The sequence below is a fragment of the Pristis pectinata genome, chromosome 1, assembly GCF_009764475.1.
Source record: "Pristis pectinata isolate sPriPec2 chromosome 1, sPriPec2.1.pri, whole genome shotgun sequence".
Classification (NCBI taxonomy): Eukaryota; Metazoa; Chordata; class Chondrichthyes; order Rhinopristiformes; family Pristidae; genus Pristis; species Pristis pectinata.
The window spans coordinates 120,748,518-120,774,892 of NC_067405.1; the positions used below are offsets into that span (position 1 = coordinate 120,748,518).

The 26,375-nt window shown below is 37.4% G+C and overlaps 1 protein-coding gene across 6 annotated transcripts in view; it reads left to right on the forward strand.

Annotated features, from left to right (window-relative positions):
* Positions 1-23,394, forward strand: part of LOC127573799 (ena/VASP-like protein) — a 172,307-nt gene extending 148,913 nt beyond the window's left edge. For 4 of the 6 annotated variants that reach the window (XM_052022323.1, XM_052022331.1, XM_052022308.1 and 1 more), the window contains 9 exons: positions 720-958; positions 4,315-4,451; positions 8,100-8,160; positions 8,784-8,844; positions 15,688-15,748; positions 18,874-18,939; positions 21,628-21,697; positions 21,882-21,939; positions 22,734-23,394. In XM_052022323.1, the coding sequence (XP_051878283.1) occupies positions 720-958; positions 4,315-4,451; positions 8,100-8,160; positions 8,784-8,844; positions 15,688-15,748; positions 18,874-18,939; positions 21,628-21,697; positions 21,882-21,939; positions 22,734-22,771 (791 nt within the window). In that variant the 3' untranslated portion in view covers positions 22,772-23,394. The remainder of the gene's footprint in view (positions 1-719; positions 959-4,314; positions 4,452-8,099; positions 8,161-8,783; positions 8,845-15,687; positions 15,749-18,873; positions 18,940-21,627; positions 21,698-21,881; positions 21,940-22,733) is intronic. The other 2 variants (XM_052022338.1, XM_052022348.1) reach the window with 1 other exon arrangement.
* The last annotated feature ends 2,981 nt before the right edge of the window (positions 23,395-26,375 follow it).

Genomic DNA, 26,375 nt, shown 5'->3' on the forward strand with positions numbered 1-26,375 from the left:
TGGCTTGAACGTAGAATTATTTTGTTTTAGACGTTTATTGACTTGTACAAAATTTTAAAGGACTAGTTTAATGGAAGATTTGTTTACAGTTTTATTTTATTTTAACTTTAGGATATCTTTTAATAAGTGTAGTGCCTGTTCTGTCTGTTGTTTTTCTAAAAAAATTCTGAAATCTGGATCCCAGGTACAGGATATTGTAATATTCAATACAACAGCTACAAAGCAGGATTGTTTAGCAATTATCAACAACTGGCAGATTCACCCAGCTGGTTTGCTTTCTTCCTAATGATACTATTCTTTTCCACTTAATATTTTCTTTGAATGTAATAGAGAAAGAAAGAATTAAAGGTTTTAAGGGGCAAATATAAAGCAAACCAGTGATTATTTTTTAATCTATTATGCTAGTCCTTTAAAATAGCCCTGATCAGAGGGGAAGGTACATATATTAACCACCTTTTTCCAAAAAAAAAGCCAAGCCAGATATATTAATGGAATTAAACATATTATACTTTAACCAGTAATATTTAACATATTGAGTAACTAACCATAGAAGTAAAGTTTAAATTTTAGCAGCAATGAAGTATTAACATTTTATAGAGTTTTATCTAGTTAAATATTTATTTTATTAGTGTTTGATAACATTTGGACAATTTTGCATAGAAGTGATACTGTTGAACTAAAAGAACCCTGTTCTAAATTTATTTTTACTTTTATTTCAGCTCCCCCTGTTCCTCCTGGAGGACCCCAGATGCAACCAACATGCCCCCCACCACTTCTAGCTGGTGGTCCCCCACCACCTCCACCACCACCAGGGCCTCCACCAGCTTCTGGAGGTGGACCACCTCCTCCTCCTCCACTGCCAGCTTGTGGAAGCCCTGGAGCTAGAGGTGATGAGGGACAATCAGCTTCAGGACTAGCAGCAGCAATCGCTGGAGCCAAACTGAGGAAAACTAGCCGGGTAGGAGCCTTGCTTTTGTTATAAACATCTTTGCACCAGGTAAAATATTTAGAAGATTTGTTGAGTACACTGAGATCGCTCTCCTTGAGAGTGTCCTTGTGTGGCAAAATGAAATTCAGATTCTTATATAACAAATCCACAGCATTTAAAATCTTATCATCAGTTTAGTATATTCAAGTAATGTTGATATTGAAAATTGATGTGTATTATTTATCTGCTAAATGTGAATATATGCTTCACAGGACAAGTGGTGATATTTCAAGATCAAGAACTGCAGTATTAAAAATTTATAGTGAAAGATTTCGCCTTTGAATAGAAATATTAGTAGAGAGATTGCTATTATTGTACAACACAGACTATGGCATTGTTAAGGCACAATCTCTTTGGGGGAAATGAGTATAGCACTATTTTTCACTTTTTAGATGTTTTTGTTCATTAACTTCAAAGTAAGGATTTTGATTCAATTTTAAAACTTAAAATTAACTTATGGTTGAAGTGAATAACAAAACTTCCAAACACTTTGAAAATTACCATCAATTCTGGTGTTCACAGACAATGCGTAAAAGTAATTAAAATATGTGTATATATTTACATCTGGGACACTGTTTAATTTTGCCTTTATTTCAGTCTAGAATTTCCTGGCAGCAAAGGTGGGATCAGATTAATCTCTGTCCACAGAAATGCTGAAAAAAATCTGACAATTGGCTAGGCCACATCCTCCAATTCAACTAAGCTGTTAAAAATTTGAATGTTTCTGAATCACTCTGATATTCAGATTATTCAAAAATTAATTTAAAATATCTATTAAACTGGTAAAATTATTACAATATAGAAGTACAATTAAACTTATATAAACTTAAGTAATTCAAGACGTGTAAATTACCTAAAAATTTAACTGGGTTTCTCATCTCCACTGAAATAAGTGAAATTATTTGGGACTTGTTCCTAGACCTCATGTGGAGTCCCGCAGAAGAGCACAGTGAACAAGCATCAGTTTGTCAGGCAGTTCAGAATTTACACATTAGTGTGGGAGAACTGAACTTCCTGACACTTACAGATGGAAATGCTGGCATTTCCATGCAAATTTTTGACATTTCTCATGAAGAACCAGGAACAATGTAGAAGGAACTTAATGGGGTGAATCCTGAGATGGGTTCTAAATAGTTTTCCACTCAAAATATTACTTTGTTTATAGAATAATCGACATTTGTTTATGTTCATTACGATATCTGTAACTTGAATCTTTTGTTCTTGCTTTATCACCCTGCAATAAAGCATAGCAACAGCTTTTTAATATTTTCTTGAACACCATTACAAATGAAATGCATATAAAATATAGGCTGCATGCTCACCTGAATTAATCGTAATGTCATAACTTTGATCCTTAGTTTTGTTAATTAATAACTCTCTTTGAATTAGAAATTCAGTCAATTACTGTTTAAGTTGGTGACTAAAAGTTTGATTTCAGATGATCTCTGCAAATCATGGAAGCAAATCACTAAACTACCTCTCGGCAGATTTTGTTTGACAGGCATAGTCACAAGGTTTTCTCTCTGCACACATGCAGCAAATGAAAATAAATTATAGAATTTGTGGAAGATCTGTGACTGAGCCATTTTCTTGTCCAAACAAGATTTTTTAATATTTGTTGATTTTGTATAAAAGGTTCAACAATACAGAAATTAAAGAAATTAGTGGAACAGCTATTCATACTTGGTAATGCAGGATCATGGTTCTGTATAACAGGGTGGTGTATCTGAATGAAGACTGCTATGGCTAAATAGATAAAGGGAAATTGAGGAGCTGAAATTCAACATTTGAGTGAAGGCAATATGACCATTATTGGATCAGCTGTTTATTCAGTTGAAATAACTTTTGTTTTCCCCACTGAATTTAATAGAGCAGAGAATTAGACAGGGTGTATAATGATTCATTACTACCATTATTACACCTGCCCATTCCTTGAATTTCACTGCCAGAGATGTTAATACCAGTTGTCAGTTTGTCACCCATTTTCAACTAATTTATAATTGCACCTCAGTGTTAAGAGCATAGAGTTACTGTTATGACCATGCTGCATACCCTTATGTGAATTTAGAACACTAACAAATACTTTCCATAGTTTACTAAAATCACCAATTTACACCGTCAGTAAGATTAGTTGCAATTAGCCCAAATCACTCATATATTTGGAAGTTTAAACCCCATTTGTGTCAACAGCACTGTAAATCACATCTGTGTTATTCTTGCATGCAGCTGACAGATTTTAGGCAACATGTTTTCTTTCTTTAAAATTTAATAGAAAGTCTGATGTAAAGATACTCTAATCCATTATCATAGAAATTTAATAATTTTACAAGATTGTTGCCTTATTTTGTTTGCAGTACATTGATTTATTACAGACACTCTGGAAAAACTTGGAATTGTAACATCACTCTGAAATATTGTACCAAAGGTTTGATCACACTATCAATTTTTTGGTGTTATACAGCTTCATGAGCCTTCAACTTGGCCAAGCCATCGCAAGTCCGGTGTGCCACCCACCATCAGAATCCAGGGCCCATGCCTTTACTTATTCATAATAGGAGCATAAACTCTGTTTGAATTACCAATACATTAATTGCCTGCCTTGAATAAACCTGAGCTGGTTGTGTTTAGGAAAAATAATTTTGTATGATGCCAACGAGATGGGCAATTTGCCTAAAAGCTGTTGTTGGTCTTGCAGGTCAAGACTCAAATTATGTGCACATAAAGCCTATCCCTTGAAGTATAAGGTAGCTTTCTGTGGTTCCTGCTTACCATTTTTGAATACAAATTTCTAACATTATTTTATTCAGATGGAAAATGGTTGTGCACTCTAACTGCCCACAGGAAACATACTGAGAACAGCGACCTCAAAGAACCTTTTATTCTTCATACAAGGAGGATACTTAATTGATTCTTAATGCCCATTCTTACCAAACCCCCAAATCTTCACTTATTAGGAAAATGGACCTACTTTTGAATATTAGTTTTTAAATCATGAACTGAATGGTAATTTCTGTCTCTTCTTCTATATCTTATATTGAAGGTACTTGTATAGTAAAAAGCATGGATTGCTTTTGGTAAAACTTATTGGTGTAGAAATTCAATTGTTTGCTGTTTCCCTGCAAAACTATCATCAGCACCCAGCTGCAACACCCAAACAGCACAATCATTTGGAGGCACCAGGATTTCTAAGCTGTTGTTTTTCGTCCATAAAAAGTATGGAAGTTGTTGGAATTATGTGATGGAAGAGTTATTTTTAAAAATATATATAGGAAGTGCGGATTGATGCAAAATTTTATTCATTGTTCTGCTTTCTTAAACTCTTACAGCCTGAGGACAGTTCAGGAAGTTCTAGTCCTGGGGGAGTTTCAAAAAGTGACACCAATCGCAATAGCTGTGGGGCAGCACCTTCCGGGGGAGGAGGAGGAGGATTGATGGATGAAATGAATAAACTGCTAGCAAGACGGTATGTGTTAAGCCAGTAAATTGTACGTCCTAATCCATTGTGCTGTTGATTGGACAACTTAAAACTATGCTTATATTCAGGTAAAATATCATGTACTCCCTCACATTAGGAAAGTGAATCCTGCTTGAATGAATCAGTTGGATAAAATGCTAACAAGAGGGGAGTGATATTTAAATCCAAGATGTACAAGGCAAAGATAAAATTTAGTATGAGGATAAGTAATGGACATGCATGAAGGGCCACAATTCTAAAGGTTAGCAGACAAACTGAAACAAAAAAGAATCTAAACAAACTATGATACAAAACTGTAGAAGTGTAATGAAGAGGGAGATTAGAAAAGTTAAGGCGTCTGAAATAAGGTTGATAATTAATGTAATGGGAACAGCAAGGGTAACACTAAAATAACATATACACAGATACATAAAAAGATAGTCAGTGTGGGTTATTGGAGATGCAGCAGACAAACTGAATGCAGGAAATGAGGAAGATGCCTTATATGTAATCTGCTCCTGTTTTAACTGCGGAGAGGAAAATTTGGGTGTTATGAATGCCAGACAGAAGTCTGAATCGGTCATTACTAAAGATCACTATTCAAAAGGAAACTGGCTGTGAAATAGTGATAGGCAGCATTGCACAGTTGACACATTTTCTGTGTTAGACCCACACCTAATTAAATCATTCCCTATGCAACACTCATTTAGAGCTTGCCTAGGGAAATTAAATCATGTAGTTCTGAGCTGCACTTGTTACTGGGAACTCTCCAAACAACTAATGCTACTCTTTCTGTAGCAGCTGGTCTAAAGTGTCCTCCCTGCCCAGGTCCCAGCACAGGGAGTGCAGCCTAGTAAGGAATCCATCTCAGGGAAGTTTGCTTTAACTTACTTGCTTACCTGCATTTCTTCAGGCTCTTCACCACCTCACTGATCCCCTCCCCAGCCCATTGATCTCCTGACACTCCATCCATTGATCTCTTTGAAATGGTCTACCAAGACCACCTCTCCCTATGCACCCACTGATCAACCCCCAACCTGTATTAAATGGCCCCTCACAACTCCCGGGCCCCATACAATAATCCCTCACCTACCCAGTGAATGCTGCAGTGTGCAAAGAGGACTGCTGAATTTTCAAGTGGTTGGGCCACAACCAAAACAGTTATTGGCTTGTTGAACAAATAAGTACAAACAGAAGTACAAACTATATTTTTCATTATGTGGGAATACTGCCATCTAACAAATTTTATACACCTTCAAATTGGGCTAAGATTAGCCAAGAAATGGTTGGCCATTATGTCTTAGCACTACATAAATATCTCAAATCCACAATACATAATGGAACTATTAAATACTTGGCTCATCAGGAACACTTTGCATGGTTTTATAAAGGGCAGGTGAGACATCATTAAATATATTCTTTTGAGGATCTGCTAGAGTTCCTTTATAAGGGAAGGATGCAATCTGGGTTTTCAAATGCACTTTAAGAAGATTATTTGATTTCAGTAAAACCCATTGTGCTTAGATGAGTAAAGATTCCAGCTATTACGCTCTCGTGCATTTAGCATTGTTTACCAAAGATGAATATCTCCCTCTAGAATTTATAAATGGGAATATTTAAGTATAATAGCAACATAATTGTGTAGAAATAGCATATGACATTGATCAAGCAATATTTGGAATATTATAATTAAAACAGAAAATGCTGGAAATACTCAGGTCATGCAGAATGAGAAGAATGATAACAGAGGAGCAAGAGATTTAAAAAAAACATGCTGGAACTGGGTGATACAGTAACACAGTGTTGTTGCTAGAAATCTGAAATAAAGAAAATGATGGAAGTGCTCAGCAGGTTAAGCAAAGATAAATTATTCCATGCACTTCCTGATTTAGAACAAGTTGATGTTGACACAATCCTTTACATTAAGTTGATGTCAAACATATCAACAAAAAGTTCCTTAACACATCAGCTTTCAGAAATAGGCGTGGGAAGAAGCTTATTGGCCATTAAGCCTCCTTAGCCAGTCAATGTCATAACATAAATTCTAGCTTCCTGTGCATTAATACTAAATAATTTTCTATTACAATGGTGAGTGATTAAATCATTTTGAGGTTTCTGGCAATATTGAAGGCCTTTCTTCATTGCTGCCTAAGTGGCCAGATCATCTGCTTTGCATTGAGGATATGTCTACTAAAGTAGGAAAGAAGACAACCTGAGGAACATAATGGCACCTCTTGAGCTGCTTTCATCCAGAATTATCCTCTGGGAAGAGGCAGATGATGCCGGCCATCTCCGAATATCTGCATGGCTCCAGCTATATTTGAGAATTGCTGAGCTCCTTTCCCTCAGACTTATCCTTCCCTGTGTTACGGATTAGGTTGCTACTTAGTGAATGTCCCTTTAAGACATAGTACAGTAGTGTGTGTGTGTGTGTGTGTGTGTGTGTGTATATATGTGTGTGTGTGTGGCATCATTACGACAACAACAGGAGATAACAACGTGCTGATGTTTTGGCAGTCAGAAAAGAGAGAGAGGAAGAGAGAGACACTGCCTGCTAGTCTATCGATGGATGAAAAACAATAACTGTGTCTGTCACTACAATCCACATATGGATTTTTGGAATAATCCAGTGGAGTCCACTTTGTCATTAACCTGTAGAAGGAAACAGGTATTTGTGTGGATGGCCACGTCTCAAATGCCTTTTGGGGTGGCAGATACTTCGGAACAAAGCAGGTGGAGATCATCAGTGACTGAGGTGTCGTACGGGTTCCATCGTGGAACATTTGGATTTCATAATTTCTCTCTTCTCTCTCTACATTTTCTCTTCAGTCAACGATGGTTTTGCAAAAGCCTTTGCTCATGTTTCACCTTATGGCTTGCTGAACTGAACTTTGAGAACTATTCCTGGACTTGGAGTTTGTGAATTTGCCACACACACACTTCGGGTTTAGTTTTGGGGGTTAATGTTTAATATCTAACATTTTTATTATTTTTCTTTCTTATTATCATAAGTAATTATTAATAAGATAGTTTCTAACACATACATGACTCGGTGTGTTTCTTTTGTTGCTGGTATGTAACACCTGAAGCATTCTTATGTGACAAACAACTATCCTGATTAATTAATTCCCTTCAGTTGGTGTGTATTAGCTTCATGCAAATGAAAATATTTTGTATACATTTTATTTAATTAGACAGATTCTAAGAGTGAAAATCAAAAAAAAACTGCAGATGCTGGAAATCTAAAACAGAAAATACAAAATGCTAGAAATATTCAGCAGGTCAGGCTGCATCTGTGGGAAGAGAGACAGCGTCAATGTTTCAGGTCAAAGACCCTTCATCAGAACTGAATCTAAGAGTGACTGGCTATCGATACACGAAAGAAATTTTAAAAACTACTGAAAAGGTGAGGTACATCAGAACTTAAAGCAAAATCTGCCAATTATTCTTGCCAATGCCAATCATATTTCCTAAGAAAATTGGAATGGTCTCCAACATATTGTCACAAGTGGGTGGGAGGACTCTTCTGTTCTCAACACGCTCATTGTCTGAGCAGAAGAATGTCTCCCAAACGTTGGATGAGTAATATTTCAACAAAATTAATGACAGTAACCAACTGCACAAGACTAAATTGTGTTTTTTTTTCTCTTTATTCAGGAGGAAAGCTGCCCAACAAACAGATAAACCAAGTGACAAAAAAGAGGAGGAAAGCCAGAATGTGTGTAATCAGCTTTTTCAGATTGATTGCATTCATAAACTTGTAATATAGAGTCAAAGAGTCACACAGTATAGAAGCGAGCCCTTTGGATTACCAGGCCCACACCAAGCACCCATTTACACTAATCCTACACTTTTTTATTCTCCCCACATTCTACTGTTCACCTACACTAAGGGCAATTTACAGTAACCAATTAACCTACCAACCCACATGTCTTTGTAACGTTGGAGAAAACTGAAGTACCCAGGGGAAACTCCCATTGTCACAGGGAGAACATGCAAACTCCACGCAGATAGCTTCAGAGGTCAGGATTAAACCTGGGTTGTTGAGCTGTGAGGAGCAGCTGTTCTAGATGTGCCACCATGCCGACACCTGTCAAAATTAAATAATTTCATATGAGCAAGTAAATGCTGCAGATATGAAAACAATTGTACTTCTGTTTTCCTGATATGTTCTGGAAAGTGTTGAAAATCTAATTGACAATAGAATGCAAAATGCTGCACAGTAGTTGAGGGATACTCTTAATCACCATTTTCATGTTAACAAAAAATTGAATAATAGAACATTATCTTTATTACAAGAATGGTGATAACTAGTGCCTTTGCTATCATCATTTTCACCAGGAGGATGCAAGCCTTTCACCTTCACCCAGTTCACGAGGACCTGGTTTGCAGAATTCAACAGGTAAAGTCTATAATCTGTTCTTTGTAGAATTTTGAGCATGTAAATAGTTTGAAGCGCAGACCTTTTGGAAATAATACATGTATAAAATCTATACAAACCTTGTAGAAGAATGGGTATGTGGTTTTGCCTATTTAGAATAGCTGTTGTTTATGTACATGGATCACAAAGACCAGCAGGAGAACGAAGACCATTTGGTCCTTATAATAAATCCATCCAGTGGGATCCAAAACACCATTCCATTTTAGCAGATGATTCTTTCTAAACTGTTCTGCAGTTTTCATCTCTTCTAGTTTCATGATAGATCATTCTTGGTATAAAGTAGAATTTCCTGATATTATTCCTAAATTTGCAAATTATCAGTTTGAATCTATACACCATAAGATACCTTTTCCATTTTCTTAATCACCTTATAAGCCACTGTAAGACAACCCATTGGATGGCTCTCTACAGGCTGAAAAACCAGAGGCTTCTCAAAGTCAAAGTCGAGTTTATTGTCATATACAGAAGTACATGTATGCATAGGTGCAATGAAAAACTTACTTAGAGCAGCATCACAGGCACATAGCATCATATGCTCTGCTCAGCCTTCAAAATGTGAGCCTGATCAATATTGTGGTACTTCTCTGCACTGTCTACAGCACACAACTGTATTCAGGAAGCAGAGGTAGCCACAGTATACAAGGTGCACTCTAATAACCAATGTATAGTTTAATTGTGATAGTGTCTGATGTGTCTCCTATTTAAAGATATAGTTTAGCTTTCTACTCATTTTGTTGATTTCTGCTTTGCTTTGGTTAGATATTTATTGCAATGAGTAACAATCCTGCATCCCTTTTGGAGTTTCCTTAGTAATCTTAGTACTATTTATTAAGTGCATGTGTCATCTAATATTTCTTGCAATGTGCTGCACTTAGCATTTTCTAAATTGAGTTTCATTAGGTGATTACTGCCAACATCCATATTCAACACTCTGTGACTTCTAGGTTGATACCTCTAAATCCATTGGTCATCTTCTTTGCCATCCTCTGCAAATTTGTTCACTTTGCATTGGGTTTCAGAATCCAGGTCATTCATGAAAATTAGAAACAGCAGTAGTGCCAACACTGAGCCCTGAGGTATCTCACTCAATAATTCTAGTCCTTTAAATATTACTGTTTTAACTCATCATATTCTTAGTTACATAAGAACGTAAGAAATAGAAGCAGGGATAGGCCTGCTCCACCACTCAGTGAGATCATGGCTGATCTTTTCCTCAGGCCAGTTTCTTTCACAAACCCCATATCCCTTGATTCCAATAATATCCAAGGTCTATGCCTTGAAGAGATGAACACATGAGAATTTATCCTGAAACTATGAATCTATTACTTTAACTAATAACTATTCATTAATATCTTCTGCCAAGTGCATACTTGAATTCTCGTACATGTTTTCACAGTCCACTTGGGTTGACCACAAAGTGAAAGAGATGAGTCAAGCCACAGCTTTCTTCCGTTGAATCAGAATATTATTACTTGTATATCATCTTTGTAATAATAATCTGAGTTTATTTCTGATAACAATTTTCACTGCTTCTCAATGAATGGAAATAAGATTATTTAAATCTCCAATAATCCAGTATCCAACTATTCAGCAATAGCAGATAGAAGATGATGGTAGAGGGTTGTTTTGGAGTTGGATTCCCTTTGACTAGTGGTGCCCAACAAGGATTTGTGTGGGGCCCTTGCTGTTTGTAATGTCTGTGAATGAGGTGGATGTGAGAGGCAAGATCACAGATGATACGAAGATTGGCAGGCTGCAGAGAGATAATGATGTGTTGATGAAACGAACTGAAAAATGCTAGGTGGAGTTTAATCCAGCCAAATATGAGATGATGCATTTTGGGAGTATGAATGAGACTATACCATACATTATGAATGGTAGAGTCTTAGGGAGAATTGAGGAATAGAGGGATCTTGGAACACAAGTTCCTAAATCCTTGAAGATGGCAATGCAGGTAGATAACTTGGTTAGGAAGGCATACAGGATACTATCCTTCATTACTTGGGGGCATTGAATACAGAAATAGGGAAGTTATGCTCCAACTTAATAAAATCTTGGTCAAACCTCTGAAAAAGTACTGCGTGCAGTTCTGGTCACCAACATATAGCAAGGACATGATTAGCTCTAAAGAGAGTGCAGAGGAGGTTCACCAGAATGGAGCACTTCAGTTATGAGGAGAGACTGGAGAAGTTTGTTCTCCCTGGAGCGGAGGTGGTTAAACATAGAACATAAAACATAGAACAGTACAGCACAGGGATAGGCCTTTCGGCCCATGATGTCTGTGCTGACCATGATGCCAATCCAAACTAATCTCATCTGCCTGCAGATGGTCTTCATCCCTCTATTCCCTGCTTGTTCACACGCCTGTCTAAATTCCACTCAAGTGTTACTCTTGTATCTGCTTCCACTACATCCCCTGGCAGCGCGTTCCAGGCACCTTCGACTCCTTGTTAAAAAAAACTTGCCTCATAAATCTCCTTTAAACTTTCCCCCTCTCACCTTAAAACTTTGCCCTCTAGTATTTGACATTTCCACCATGGAAAGAAGACTCTGACCATCTGCCCAATCTGTGCCTCTCAAAATTTTGTATACTTCTATCAGGTTGCCCCTCAGCCTCCGCTGCTGCAGAAAAAAACAATCCAGGTTTGTCCAACCTCTCCTTAAAGCTAATACTCTCTAATCCAGGCAACAACTTGATGAACCGCTTCTGTATGCTCTCCAAAGCCTCCATATCCTTCCTGTAATGCAGTGTTCAGAACTGCACACAGTACTCCAAATGCAACGTGTTTTCCCAGCGTTTATACTCAACATCCCAGCTGATGAATGCAAGAATGCCATAAGCCTTCTGTACTACCCTATCTACGTGCTGCCGCTATCAAGGAGCTATGGACTTGCACTCCAAGACCCCTCTTTACATCTATGCTCCTAAGGGTCCTGCCATTTTCTGCACAGCTTTCACTTGCATTTGACATCCGGAAGTGTAACGCTTCATGCTTGTCTGGATGAAACTCCATCTGCCATTTCTCTGCCCACATTTCCAACTGGTCTATATCCTGCTGAATCCTTTGACCACCTTTCTCACTATCCACAACTCTGCCAATTTTTGTGTCATCTGCAACCTTACTAATCAGCCAACTTACATTTTTTGTCCACATAAGTTGTATGTTACAAACAACAGAGGTCCCATCATTGATCCTTGCAGCACACCACTGGTCACAGACCTCCAGTTAGAATAACACTCTTTCACCACTACCCTCTGTCTTCTGTGGCCAAGCCAATTTTGAATCCTATCTACCAATTCTCTGTGCATCCCATGTGCCCTTAATCTTCTGGATCAGCCTACCATAAAGGACCTTCCAAAGTTTTCCTAAAGTCCATGTAGACAACATCCGCTGTCATGCCCTCATCAATTATCTTCATCACCTCCTCAAAAAAAAACTCGATCAAGTTTTTAAGATGTGACCTCCCTCACACAAAGCCATGCTGACAATTCCTGGTAAGTCCATGCTTTTCCAGATGGGAGTAGATCCTATCCCTAAGGACCTTCTCCATTAATTTCCCTACCACTGACATAAGGCTCACTGGCCTATAATTTCCTGTTTTGTCTCTATTGCTCTTCTTAAACAGAGGAACAACAGATGAAAGCTCTGGACCCAAAATGTCAACTGTCCATTTCTCTCCATAGATGCTGCCTAACCTGCTGTGTTCCTCCTGCATTTTGTGTGTTGCTCCAGATTCCAGCATCCGCAGTCCCTTATGTCTCCAGAAGAACAACAATGGCTATTCTCCAGTTCTGTGGGAGGGGAAATGATTGAGGTGCATAAAATTATGAGGGACATCAATAGAGTAGAATGCAGGAAACTTTTCTCCATATGAGAGAGAGATGAAATTACAGCATATAGATTTAAGGTAAAGGGAAAGAGTTTTACCTTCTTCACTCTGAGATTGCTAAGTACCTGGAATGCATTGCCTGAGAGAGTAGTTGAAGCTGGTTCGCTGACAGCATTTAAGAAGTGTCCATTTGAGCACTTGAATCACTTCAGCTCAGAAAGCGATGGACTGAGTGCTGGGAGTCGGGAATAGTACGGAAGGGTGCCCACTAGTCAGCGTGGTCTGTTCCCATGCTGTACAGTTCTATGACCCTTCTATACTGTAGTCCTTTTGTATTTTCCCCTGCCTGCAGGAAATCAGTTAAAATATAATCTTAGCAGAGCCTAGATGACCCATGTATTTATGCATATGTGAAATTCGTTAATGTGAGAAGAAAGAAGTTCTCTATGACTTATAAAATTTCTAATCAATTTGCATTTAATCACCTAAGCAATAATTACACTTATTTGGGAGAAGAGCTAATTAATTTAAAACAACAATTAAAATTTAGAAATAATTAAAATGGCCAGGGAAACATGACAAGCTGTCGTATACAGTGTCATTACCATATTGTGATAATGAGGTTCCAGAATCTTATGATTTGATCATAATTGCCCACCTATAGGCTGAGCAAGTTGTACATTTACTTATGAAAATTTTAAGGAACGAAGCCCTTCCGATGGTCAAAGAGTAAATGCACCTTGTAATGCAGTGATAAGGTTCAAATGTGACCCCTGTACTGAATGCTAACTTCAGCAATGGCAATACTTAGATTGTTATAGTTCACCTCAGCTTTCATGCAAAGGAAAGTACAGTAATCAGACCAGAATTTCTTAACTGTGACCACAGTTCCAATACCAGGTCCCACAGATGTATAAATAAAGAACCATAACCTGCAAGGCAATGGACCTAAGGCTGGCAGCTGAGATTAGGCTGGTTAGTTCTTTTTCAACTGCCATAGACATGATAGACTTACTGACAGTCATGAATACTCTATTTCTACCATCTGTAAAATATGGCCTTGGGTACAGCTGTGGCGCTACCTATGTTTGGATCATCCTCCAACATACTATCTGGACACTCATGAAAAGCGGCTACTTGAGCAATGTCGTTATCTTTAATTTTGGATCATATCCCAGTGAGAGTCAAAATTCTCGCAAGAGAAAAGAAGGAAATGGTGGAAAAAGTTTAACCACTGTTCCTACAAGGCTGTGACCTCAGCCCTCTGCTCTGCTCCCTATTACACTCATGACTGCGTGGCCAGATTCTGCTCTAACTCCATCTACAAGTTTGCAGATGATACCACCGTAGTAGGCCGTATCTCAGATAACAATGAGTTGGAGTAGAGGAAGGAGACAGAGAGCTGAGTGAAATGGTGTCATGACAAGAACCTTTCCCTCAATGTCAGGAAAACAAAAGAGCTGGCCATTGACTTCAGGAAAGGAGGCGGTGTACATGCACCTGTCTATATCAATGGTGCTGAGGTTGAGAGGGTTGAGAGCTTCAAGTTCCTAGGAGTGAATATTACCAATAGCCTGTCCTGGTCCAACCACATAGACGCCACATCCAAGAAAGCTCACCAGCGCCTCTACTTCTTCAGGAGGCTAAAGAAATTTGGCATGTCCCCTTTGACACTCACCAACTTTTATTGATGCACCATAGAAAGTATCCTATCTGGTTGCATCACGGCTTAGTATGGCAATTGCTCTGCCCGGGACTGCAAGAAACTGCAGAGAGTTGTGGACACAGCCCAGCGCATAATGGAAACCAGCCTCCTCTCCATGGACTCTGTCTATACCTCTTGCGGCCTTGGTGAAGCAGCCAGCATAATCAAAGACCCCACCCACCCGGGTCATTCTCTCTTCTCCCCTATCCCATCAGGCAGAAGATACATGAGGTTTAGGGCACATACAACCAGGCTCAACGACAGCTTCTATCCCACTGTTATAAGACTATTGAACAGTTCCCTTATACAATGAGATGGACTCTTGACCTCACAATCTACCTTGTTATGACATTGCACCTTATTGTCTACCTGTAATGCACTTCCCTGTAGCTGTGACACTTTACTCTGTATTCTGTTATTGTTTTTACCCTGTACTACCTCAATGCACTGTGTAATGAATTGACCTGTACAATCGGTATGCAAGACAAGTTTTTCACTGTACCTCAGTACAAGTGACAATAATAAACCAATACCAATACTACTTAATGTTATCATTTAATATTAGCTATTAAATATTTTGATATTTGATTATAAATAGTATTGGAAAGTGTTAATGGAATAAATGCCAAAATGATGGCTGTTGGAAAGTACAGCTGCACATATCTATACTGGGCACAAAAATGTCCCATCCACATGCCCAGACGTCTTTTGGGTTAATTTGGGTTTGAGCCCATTAAGCCTCAATATGATGGAGCAATCCAATGTAACTAGGGGCTGAGCACCTAGGTATTTGGTCCAAGCTATTATCTACTAAATAGAGATGTAACTGATGTTGAAGGACTGGCAGTTTGCTCCAAGTAGGGATCACAGATTTTGAATTTGACAAAACCAACATTTGGGCTGAATCATTATTTGTGTACAGATCAGCCTGAAAGACAGCTGTCCTACTATTGACACATCATATGGATCTGTAGCTTTTGAGGCTGTCAACAGGATCACTGCTCCCAGTTGTAAAGAGTACAGGGCCAACAATTTAGCACCTGAGAAAATTTATAGATGTAGCCACTCTACACAAGGTGATCAATGAGCCAAGATCACCGGATATTCTTTGAAGCAAAATGCACAAATGTCCAGTAATTTGCTTTATCCAGAAATTTATTGTAAATAATGTTCTTTGTATTGAGAAGTTTACTTCAAAGACATCTTTGACTTGATGAGATCAATCCAGACTACAAATTTGTTCAGTAAAGATAAATATTTCTCAACAGATGCTGGTAAAAAGCCATGGGAAAGGGCCAACTCTGTCGAAAAGTCAGGAACTATTTCAAGGTGAGAAGTTAAGGAATAGATGTTATTTTGAGATTATGAAACAAGGTTATGTTTTAATAGTTTATGAATACTTGTTTTTTATTGAAGTATGCAAACAGGATTGAGCTATATTGTATATGCAACCATTTTTGGTATAAGGCGATAGACAGACCCCACTTACATTTATGGAATGATGTTATTTGGACTTAGCAAGTTAACTAAATCTGTCATGAATTATTTTGAGAGCGGTTGTGTTAGCACAATGAGTGAGAACACTGTAGTTTGACCATTAGAAAAATAAATAACAACATCGTGGGCGGGAGTACCTGTTCCTGTGCTAACATCACACTAATGTAAAACAGTATTTTCATCTGATCATAGATGGGTTAAAGGTAATGCAGATGATATTTTATTTTACAGCTAACTCAAGACTTCTGCATAAGATTCATTTATTTTGCATGATTGTGGTATTAGATAGATACATTATGTGCCCACAGCACCTAGGAACAGAGCAGCCTATCAATTCCAGATAGGTTTAGTATCAGTTTTACTTCAGTGGTAGCTTTCTTACCTCCTGATGCTTGCATAAATTCTAGGCTGATACCTAAATGCTGAAGTATTGTTTGTGCCACCTCTCATGTCAAATATTAAACTAAGGAGGTTCTAATGCCTATTCAGTAAACAAGATCACGATAGTTATCCCAATATCATGGCCAATGTTTATACCTTAATTGAATGTCATTAAAATCTGCTTATCTTGTAATTATTCCATCATTGTTTCTTGGATCATGTTATGTACAATTGGTCACCATACAATACACATTGACTTCACTTCAAAATTACTTAGTTGTTGTAAAGCACTTTGAAACATCTGAAGGTTAAGAAAAGAAATGTATAGTTGAAGATGTTTTTTGTTTATTTCTTTATTTATCCAGAATTTTAGCTGAACAGAATAGCAAAAATAACAAATGCATTTTGGTGTAATTGTTGTACATTTCATGTAAAAATAGGCTATAGCTCCTGGGTACACTGCCGTAGTCAGTGTGCAGTGAATATCCTGTGATCTGTTAGGCAAAAGAGAACATGAGCAATTCTTTCAGCACTTTTAGTCCTCACCATAATGATAACACCATACTTCAAAAAAAAAGTGGAAAAATTCTTTGGAAGATACTATTATTTTGAATTAAGAACAAGAAGTATTTTCCATAGAGAACACAAAACAGTTAATCCATTTCTGTTATAGCCATTGCTAGTCAACAATTGAGTAGTGATAACTATTCTGAACTATTATAGTCTATAAATATTTTAGAACTGCTTCTTGGAGCTTAAGGTTCCGAATGATTTGAAACAAGACCTGTCTAACATTGCAAATCACAATTTTGTTCTTGATTGCTTTATATTGTCCAACAACTGTAGAAGATAGAGGTAAGTAATTGAATGACAAGTCAGATTGCTGAACCTCAGCATCGTTTATATATTCACCAGAAATCAGGGATAGATTTGCTCCCGGAAAACATTATTAAAGCCCCTGCTCTGAGATCTTTCAGACTGTTGTATGCTGCTAATGAAGTGGAGCTACAATTGTTGCCTTTGTGATGAAGTGAGGTGACATTGTGCTATCACTCACTGCATTTATTGTGCACAGTACCAGCATTACATGTGCAGCGTACAACAGTGAACCTGAGTGCTGAGGTTCATTGGAATGAACCATTTCAATTGTAAAAGTACATGTGTGGCTGGAGTCTGCACTTAGACCAAGTGGACTGGTCATATGGCCAAGTAATTGCTGTTATCTGCAGTGATGTGGAAATAGTACAGCTAAAAAAACCTTGTTTATGGAAAAATTCTATAGACAGAATGTTTGTGCCAAGGGAATTAATAGGTAGTTTTGTGAATTAAGTTTACACTTGTGAAAAAGCCTCTGAACATTTACACTGTTGAAAGGATCAAAAAATCCTTCCAGATTTCAAATTCTACAAGATCTGATTTTAAAGTGATGTGCCTATGTATTATTGTATTTTTGCTTATTGTTATTGCAATGAAGTAATTTAAATTAGTGGTTGTCTATTTTCTATTCAGTCCCCAATATTAGTTGCATTGTAAAGACAGCCCATATATTCATATTAGTTGGAGTGCATTCTTATACAGATGCATTTCAGTGGTTGAGTGGTTATGGCACCATACTGTCTAAAAATCTAAAGCATGCAGCAGTATAGATGTTTCACATTTTGGTTGTTTATATTTGCTGTTTTTTAGGTGCAGGAACATGATTGCCTAGAAATTGGACTTCGGGCCTTTTAGGAAAGTTAAATGGATGCCGTAAATGGTGATAATGCCAGATCAGAAATCACAATAAAATCATGAAATTGGGGACTCTTTGCTTTAAGCAATCATTATAACAGGTTGCTCCACTTTAAAAGCATTTAAACAGCAGTAGCTTGCTAGACAGGCAGCTGCTGTGTCATTCATGCACTGACCCAAGGGAAACGGAACAGCTTTTTTCAGGAGATCTCTCCATGGCAGCCACAAGGAACAGGAGGGGACAATGGCACATGGGACTTCCACAGAGATGCTCCTTACCTAAGAGAGTGGGTAAGGTGGCACCCCATAGTCAAAGGTGGCTCAAGCACTTTCAATCACCAGCAGCCATCCTGTCGACAGATCAAGAGGCCTGGGAACTACAGAGATTAGATCTTTACAGGGGCCTGGAAACATTTACATTTTACTAAATAAAAATTACCATGGAGGGCTTTTATAAAGTGGGTCACCTTAAGTTGTGTTCAGTTCATGGTTTTCAACATGGTTTAGTCCATGTTTTAATCAGAGTTAACTGCAAAGTATGTCATGGCTTTTAAGGCCAATTCTGTTATTAAATAATTAATACAAGCTGCACACATTGATACTGTCATGTGCAGGAAATAGAGGATGACTGATGCCTGGAAGTGCCTAGTCCAATTTCTCATGGGTAGGGCATACACTGGAAATGGGTGCAAGCACTTCAAAACATGCAAATTTTGTTTTTATGCATGATTTTCACATGAAGAAAATGGGGAAATGTGTTCAATTTCTAAGCATGTATTTCTTAAATATCGATGTCAGCAGAGTATTGCATTCAATCTTTTTCTACTTCCATTCCATTGTTTTAGAAGTGCATTAATGACGAAGAGTCCTGAAGCTAAGAATATTGTGCAGTCTCATCTTTCATCCTCTAGGTACAAAAGAAAGCAACAATTTCACACCTTTTTCAGCTTGCCCATTCATAGATGCGCATCTCCTGGCCAACCACAGGCTGAATAGCCACAAACAATATATAGCACCTATTGCATTATTTAACAGCTTGCTTCAACTTGTGCTTCTGTGACAATGCAAATGTACGTAATGTGCTATTTCATGTGTGCATCCAATCTGAAAATTGTGTCCTTGTTCATGTATATTCAAAAATGTTTCTATTCACCAAATTATATGAAAAATTAATTAGCAAAGCTCCAGACCGTATTGCAAATAGCCAGAGCAGGTTTGGAACTACAAGAAACCAAACTTCAAATAATCCAACCATGAGGTTCACATAGTCTTTTACTCAGTTTATAAACCAAGCATGCCATCTCTCCACTGACTCTGAAATTTTGAAGCAAGCACAGCTTTTATATGAAAATGCATAACTCCCATTCAGTTTAAGCAATTCAATTTCACCTCAGTTATCTGCTCAGGTTAAGCAATTTGCTGGTGAGCATATTAAGTAATATTACAAGGACCATCAGCTCAGTGACACCAACTGAGTATTTGTGAAATGTTGACAGTTGTGGAAAACTTTAAGGTCAAAGTCATACCTATTATCATTTCCATAAATCCTACATGAATTTATTCACCTCCCAGGTACTTTGCTAATCCCAGTTAACCATTCCATGTCATGCCACAACTGAAAATTATTTTAACAGAAATAAAAAGATAGAATACTTATTAGATGGTGGGAGACTTAAACATGTTGGTATTCAGGGGAACCTGGATGTTTTTGTACTTGAATCACTGAAAGTTAAAATGCAGATACTGCAAGCAAGGAAGGATGCACTTACTATTATGCAGCCACGGTTCATTAGATTAATTTCCAGGATGGCAAGTTTATCATATGAGGAGTGATTAACCAAACTGCCCCTATATCTTCTTGAACTTAGAAGAATGACTGGTGATTTCATTGAAACATGCAATACTTTTACAGGACTTAACAGGACAGATGCAAAGTTAATTTTCACTTGGTTGGGTGTCTATGACCAGTAGACAGCCTCAAATAAGCAGTCAGCCATTCAGGATACGGATGAGAAGAAATATCTTCATCTAGAGAGCAGTAAATATTTGGAATTCTCTATCCAAAAGAGCAGTGGAGGCTCGATAGCTCAATATAATCTATAGACAGGATTTTTGGTATTGAGGGAATCGAGGGATATGGGGGTAGTTCAGGGAAGTGGCACTGAGGTAAAAGATCACCCCTTATCTTGTTGAATAGCAGAGCAGGCACAATGGGCCAAATGGCTTACTCCTGCTATTTTTTTTACATTCTTATGTTTTTATATTACAATGCTCTTGTTGGTGTTGTGAACCTTGCTGTGTATCCTTACAAAATGTAGTTATGTACTCACTTGATGCTACAGCAGGGCAATCTATGCCTGGTCTGTGTACAGACTGTAACTTGTTCCTGACACTGAAGCAATGCAGTGATATTATTACACTGGTGTGCCTTTGCAACTGGAGAACATAATCTCTCTCATTACTACAAACACACACAAAGGTCCAGTTTCAATTGGATTTGGGAAACTTGACAAGCAGGTGTGAGGGATTTAGTTAGAGAAAGATAACATTACAGGGGTCAAGCCATACTGCCTCCTAGTGGTTATAAAATCATTGACTTGGAGAAAAGTTAACTTCTATTTTGTTTCAGCAAGGGATGGCATCATTGCCTGTCTCCAAAGTGTACTAATTAATCTTACACAGGTTTTTCATTTAGGGGCCAAAGAGCAATTATAGCTCAGGTGAAATGAGGGTTAGAGAGTGGACCAGATGTAATTGGTCCTGGTTTTAAATTAAAGCATTTTGCTTTTATTTTGTATTATAATGAAAGCTGCATGTGGCAACTTGCTATATTGTAGTTATATCCTCATGTGCAGGAAACAAGTAGTGTGGGCACAAATATTGTAACAAGTACACCTAGGTTCCATTATAAAAGTGATGATCAGAATGTATAATGAAAATGTGGAGAGAAAGTCAGCTTTGCCCTGAAAGTGTCCCCAGGACTGGAAACTCCATTGAAGCCCATGATGGTCACATAAAACAAAAAAAAGGTTTTACTTTAATTAGTGACCTGGTACCCACTTAAATAGTTAAATACAGATTTAAATGGTTGAAAGTAACAATATTTACCAATATTTGTGGGATAAAAGAGAATAATTAGTACTGATATTCCCTTCATTTCTATAACTACCTTTTGGCAATGATATTTATGAATGTATTCCGTTCTAAGCACATTCATTGAACAAATTGATTGAAAGGGATTTGTCCCTATAAAGTACTTAATTATAGTATTCTTGTCTTTGGCTTTTGGACAGAATATTTAAATAGATTTCTAAATACACTTCTTTGCATGGTGGATTTTGTGCAATGATTATTCCTAATGTCCCAGATTTGTCTGCAGGTGCATAAGCCTATAACCATGATAGAGGACATCAAACCATTTGATAATGTTCTGAAATGCAAATATTAGTTTCAAAAAAAATGTTAATTAAACTGCCTTGGCTTTTCTGTGAGAATGCTAACCTGATGCCGCTTGCTGCTGCAGTTTTGCACAACTTAATTGTGACTCGCATGGAATTCCACACCTAATTTCAGTGCTTTACTTATTCCCTACACCATAGACTGAAACCAGGGAGCGGCACCTGTAATGATGTGGCCACAGATGCCTTAGATTTTGATCGATTGAAGCAGGTATGTAATATACTACTGAATAGGCTAAAATACATTAAATGTTTTCTACACAATATTTATATTTTTAATCAAGAGTAATGGCATATTATTTATCCTTTCCCATCCTGCCTATTAAATGTACAGAAAGGAACCTTTTCCGGACTTTATGTAAATCAGCTTGCATTTTTATAACTTAAACCCACAGGAAATACTGGAGGAGGTTGTAAAGGAATTGCACAAGGTGAAAGAAGAGATTATAGATGGTAAGCATTATATTTGTTATTGACTGTGATAAAAATCTACCATCAAGCATGTGACAATAGATTCCATTCCTTGTCTACATTTTTAAATGTGTTTAATTGCCTTTGGAGCTTACACCATGCTTCAGATTTCATTTCACCTGATCAGAATTTTCATAATTTCTGACACATAGCTGAAATTCTAGTTCCTGATGGTAGATTATTGGCTGTCCTCAACAAAGATCTAAATAATTTAAATAAAAACAGCACTGGAAATACTCGATAGGCGAGGCCGCATCTCTGGAGAACTCAGTTCTGACTAAAAGTCTTCTGAAGAAATGTTAACTTTGTTTTTCTTTCAGTAGATTTTTAGCATTTGCAGCTTTTGGCTTTTTTCACCTAAATAGTTGGTTTCTGTATTAAATAAATTTTGGTACAGCAACTACAGGTCTCATGTTTTCAAACAAAAGACTCCAGTGTTTCAGTGTTGCCCCTTAATGGAACATTTGAGAAATGGACCTCCTCTGTTTTCCAAATTTCAAAGCTATCTTTACCACGTTTGCTATTTTATCATGTTTAAGTAACAGTTGTGTTAAGTAATCTTAAGTACAAGCAAAAAAATGTAAAGTTTAATGTTTCAATATAAACATTGCAGAACATATTTCAAACAAAAATATGCTTGTAACTTTTTGTGACCAAGGAAGCTTGAACATTGATTTCAGTTGCTGCTGTATTTTAAGTAAGAGATATTGTATCCTTGGCTGTGGCGGTGGCATAGGTTCAACTTTCCCATTAATGGCAGCTTTCATGTTTTTCAGCCATTAGACAAGAATTGAGCAGAATCAGTACAACGTAATGAATTTTGCACTTGAGAATGTGGGAAGTCCTCAAAGATGAGAGACAGCTGTATGGAGGATAGTGTGGAAGATGACTAGGAGAGAAGCTATGCACTGAATGTCACAGTCGCTTTTAAATCCTTCATTGAATAGTGGACTCAACGTGCTCTGCTGCTTGCTGCCTTGGATCTGCTTCACATGAAAAGTCTTAAGAATTTTCCAAAACAACAAAAAAAACTTTCAATGATTTTTAATACAACTTGTGAATCTTATTTTCTAGGTTTTACAAAAAATTGCACATCTGTTTTATGTTAGCCTTTGTATTTTTTTATTAGGTTATTTAAAGGTTTACATTACTTCTAGATTGTGTTTTTAGATAAGAGCTTGTACACACACACACACACACACACACACACACACACACACACACACAAACATTTTGCTTTTTGTAGGTAAATACTTCAGTTATTTCTACCAGTAGACATTACCACAGTATTATTAACTCTGTATTGAAAAGTCTTTGCCAACAAAGAGATCCTTGTAACATCACTGAAAAGGCAGAAACTTGTACTAGTTGTGATATGACAAAGGTAACTGATTTCTCAACCAATCTTGCAAACCTTATTAAAACAAGGTATGTCAATGCAAAGCAGTCTCTGTGTCCATGTTAGAATGCAGGTGGTACAAAGTTATTCAAATTATCTGAACATTATTGACATATAGCCAATCAGAATGCCTTTACTCCCTGTAACAACCATGTGATCCATGAAGATACCTTGGCGAGTTTGAAGCTACTAGAAGTATTTTCAGGTAATCAAAGTTTCACAAACTTGTTTTTGAATGGAAATATATCAACTGTGTTGTAGATGGAGTTAGAACTGTTAAGAGTTTCATTTACACTGCTGACTTTTCTATCAACTTGATTAAAAATAGCAAGCATTTAATTGAAACAAAGTAAATATCTAATGAAATTAACTTGATATATTTGCTATCATACTGGGCCAGCATCAACCAAAGACTTATTCAATTTAAAAAAGATGAAATGATTTTGAAAGGGACCTGACTATCCTTGTAAAATGTTACTGAAAGTCAACCTGCAGATGCAGCAGGCAGTTAGGAAGGTCAAATGGTATTTTGGCCTTTATTGCAAGAGGATTGAAGTACAACAGTAAAAAAAATCATCGAATTTTATTAGGCCTTGGCAAGACCACCCAGAGTATTGTGTACAATTTTCATCTCTTTTCCTAAAAGACAGTATACTTGCTGTAGAAGAAATGTGGTGAAGACTTGCAGGCAGGTCCCTGGGATGGTGGGTCACTCGTTTGAGGAGAAGTTGACTAAGTCTCCATTTTCTAGAGTTTAGAAGAATGAGAGGTGACTTCATTGGAACAGACAAAATTAGATGGTTCAATGGAATAGATATAGGGAGGATGTTACCCTTCCTTTAGAAGTCTAGAATTGAGGGTCACAGCCTCAAAATAAGATACAAGCCTCTTCAGACTGAGATGAAAAGAGATTTCTTTACTCCAAAGGGTGGTGAGTCTTTGGAATTCCCTACCCTAGAAGCCTTTAAAACTCAATCAATGATTGTATTCAAATCTGAAATCAATAGATTTCTGACTGTTAGAGGAATCCAGCAACATGGGTATGTAGACTTGATCTTATTAAATGGCAGAGCAGGCTCAAGAGACCACATGGTGTACTACAACTCTTATTTCTTATCTTCTTGTATTTTTTGAACCTCAAATGGATAGAAGAACTCTACATTCGCTGATATTGCCATGGTTTATGTAAAGCATTGTTTATTTCAAATAATGTGTTATTAACTTTACAGGACTGGGTCAAAAAATGCAACTGCATTTTAAATAGTACACACCAGATGGTGCAATGTAATACAACTGGTGAAAGTCCAAGATCTACTGGATGGAAAACCAAACTGGAATTCCAAACATCGTTTTAAAAATCAGTCTCCTTTAAGCACATGATGAAGCTCATTCAGTGTAGTGCATTTTTTGAGGTTAGCATTTCAGCAGTCCTTTCCTACTCTATTCCCCTCCAATACTTCTCCACTATCATCCACCTGGAGGGATGCCATTTCTCTTGTTCCATTGTTATTTACTGAATTGTCTTTGTGCACCTGCAATGAACTATCCCTGACAATCTCTTATTTTCCAGTTTCATGCTGTTCTCGGGAACATCTTTTGGATAACACAGATTTACACTCCCTGTGCACACTGAGGATACCCAAACTTACCTCTTCAATACTTCTCTTGGTCTTCCACTGTCGATGTCAGGTCGTCTGTCCACAAATGAGTACAAAATGAGCAGCATTTTACTCCAATTCATTTTTGGGAAGACCACTGTCTTTGGTCCCTCTCATAAACTCCATTCACCTATCAACAGCTCTCTCACTCTCCCTGGTAATTGTCTGAAACTGAAGCAGAATGTTTAGAAGTCAGAGTTAAAATCAAATTTGTCTTTGGAAAACAAATCCTTGCCATCACCAACATGACTAATTTCCACCTCAATAAGCTGCCAGATTCCACTTGCTGCTGAAATTTTCATTTATGTCTTATTTCTAGTGGTAATCGTTCTTGGCCAATCTCCCTTGTTCCATTCCCCATAAACTTTTCAACAAAACTCTGCAACTTGTGTCCTATTTTCTCTTTTGCATGCTGATTTACACTGGATTCCAGTTAAGCAAAGGCTCAATTTTAATCTTTTCCAGTCTTATAACTCCTGATGTGTCTGTAATTCAAGCAATCTATTCATCCCTGAAGATAGTCATTCCATTATCAGTGGCTATGCTCTCAGCTGCCAAGGCACTTAGCTCTGGAATTCCCTCTTAAACCTCTCCTTTTCTTAATCTTTCTTTCCTCCTTTAGACATTCCTTACAACCTACATCTTTGAATAAATTTTTGATCGTCTATCTTGATATCTCCTCAAATGAGGAAGTGGCAGTTTCTCCTTTGATAACACTCCTGTAAAACATCATGGGACATTCTTGCTGTATTAAAGGTGCTTTACAACTGGTCATTGCTGGGATTGTTCTAGCTTAATCTAACCACGTAAAGCAGATACCTTATAGGGGTATAAGGTCATCATGTTGTTATTCTCGTAATTCATTAATGTAGGAAAAGCAAATGGACATTTTTTTATTATCCCCCTGTGCAGCAAATGGATGGAGATGGAAATGTCAGTCTGAGGAAAATATTGAATGCTGGCTGGATGTTCATTGCCATGAGCCAGGGTATGTTGCTTTTTGACAATGACATTGACATTGTATAGGCAGACCATTGTGGTGAGCAAGAAAGAGTAATTCCATAGCATTGGGTTTCTTACGAAGCAGCCCTCGCTGTATTGTGACATTGCTGGATTATGTGGAGAGGAAAAAGGCCACCTACCTGAATGAAAAACAATTTCTGCAAGTGTTAATGACAGATGTTGGACAAAAGGCAGCTCAGTCAATGAAACAAGCGAACATGGCTGAGTATTTTAATAAATAAAGTACTAAAGTAATACTCTGATGCATTTTAACACGTTTTACTGTGTTTTGCATCGTCTGTATTTTTGCTTATCTATGGAGACACTCCCCACTACTATGCATAATTGAAAATAACTAT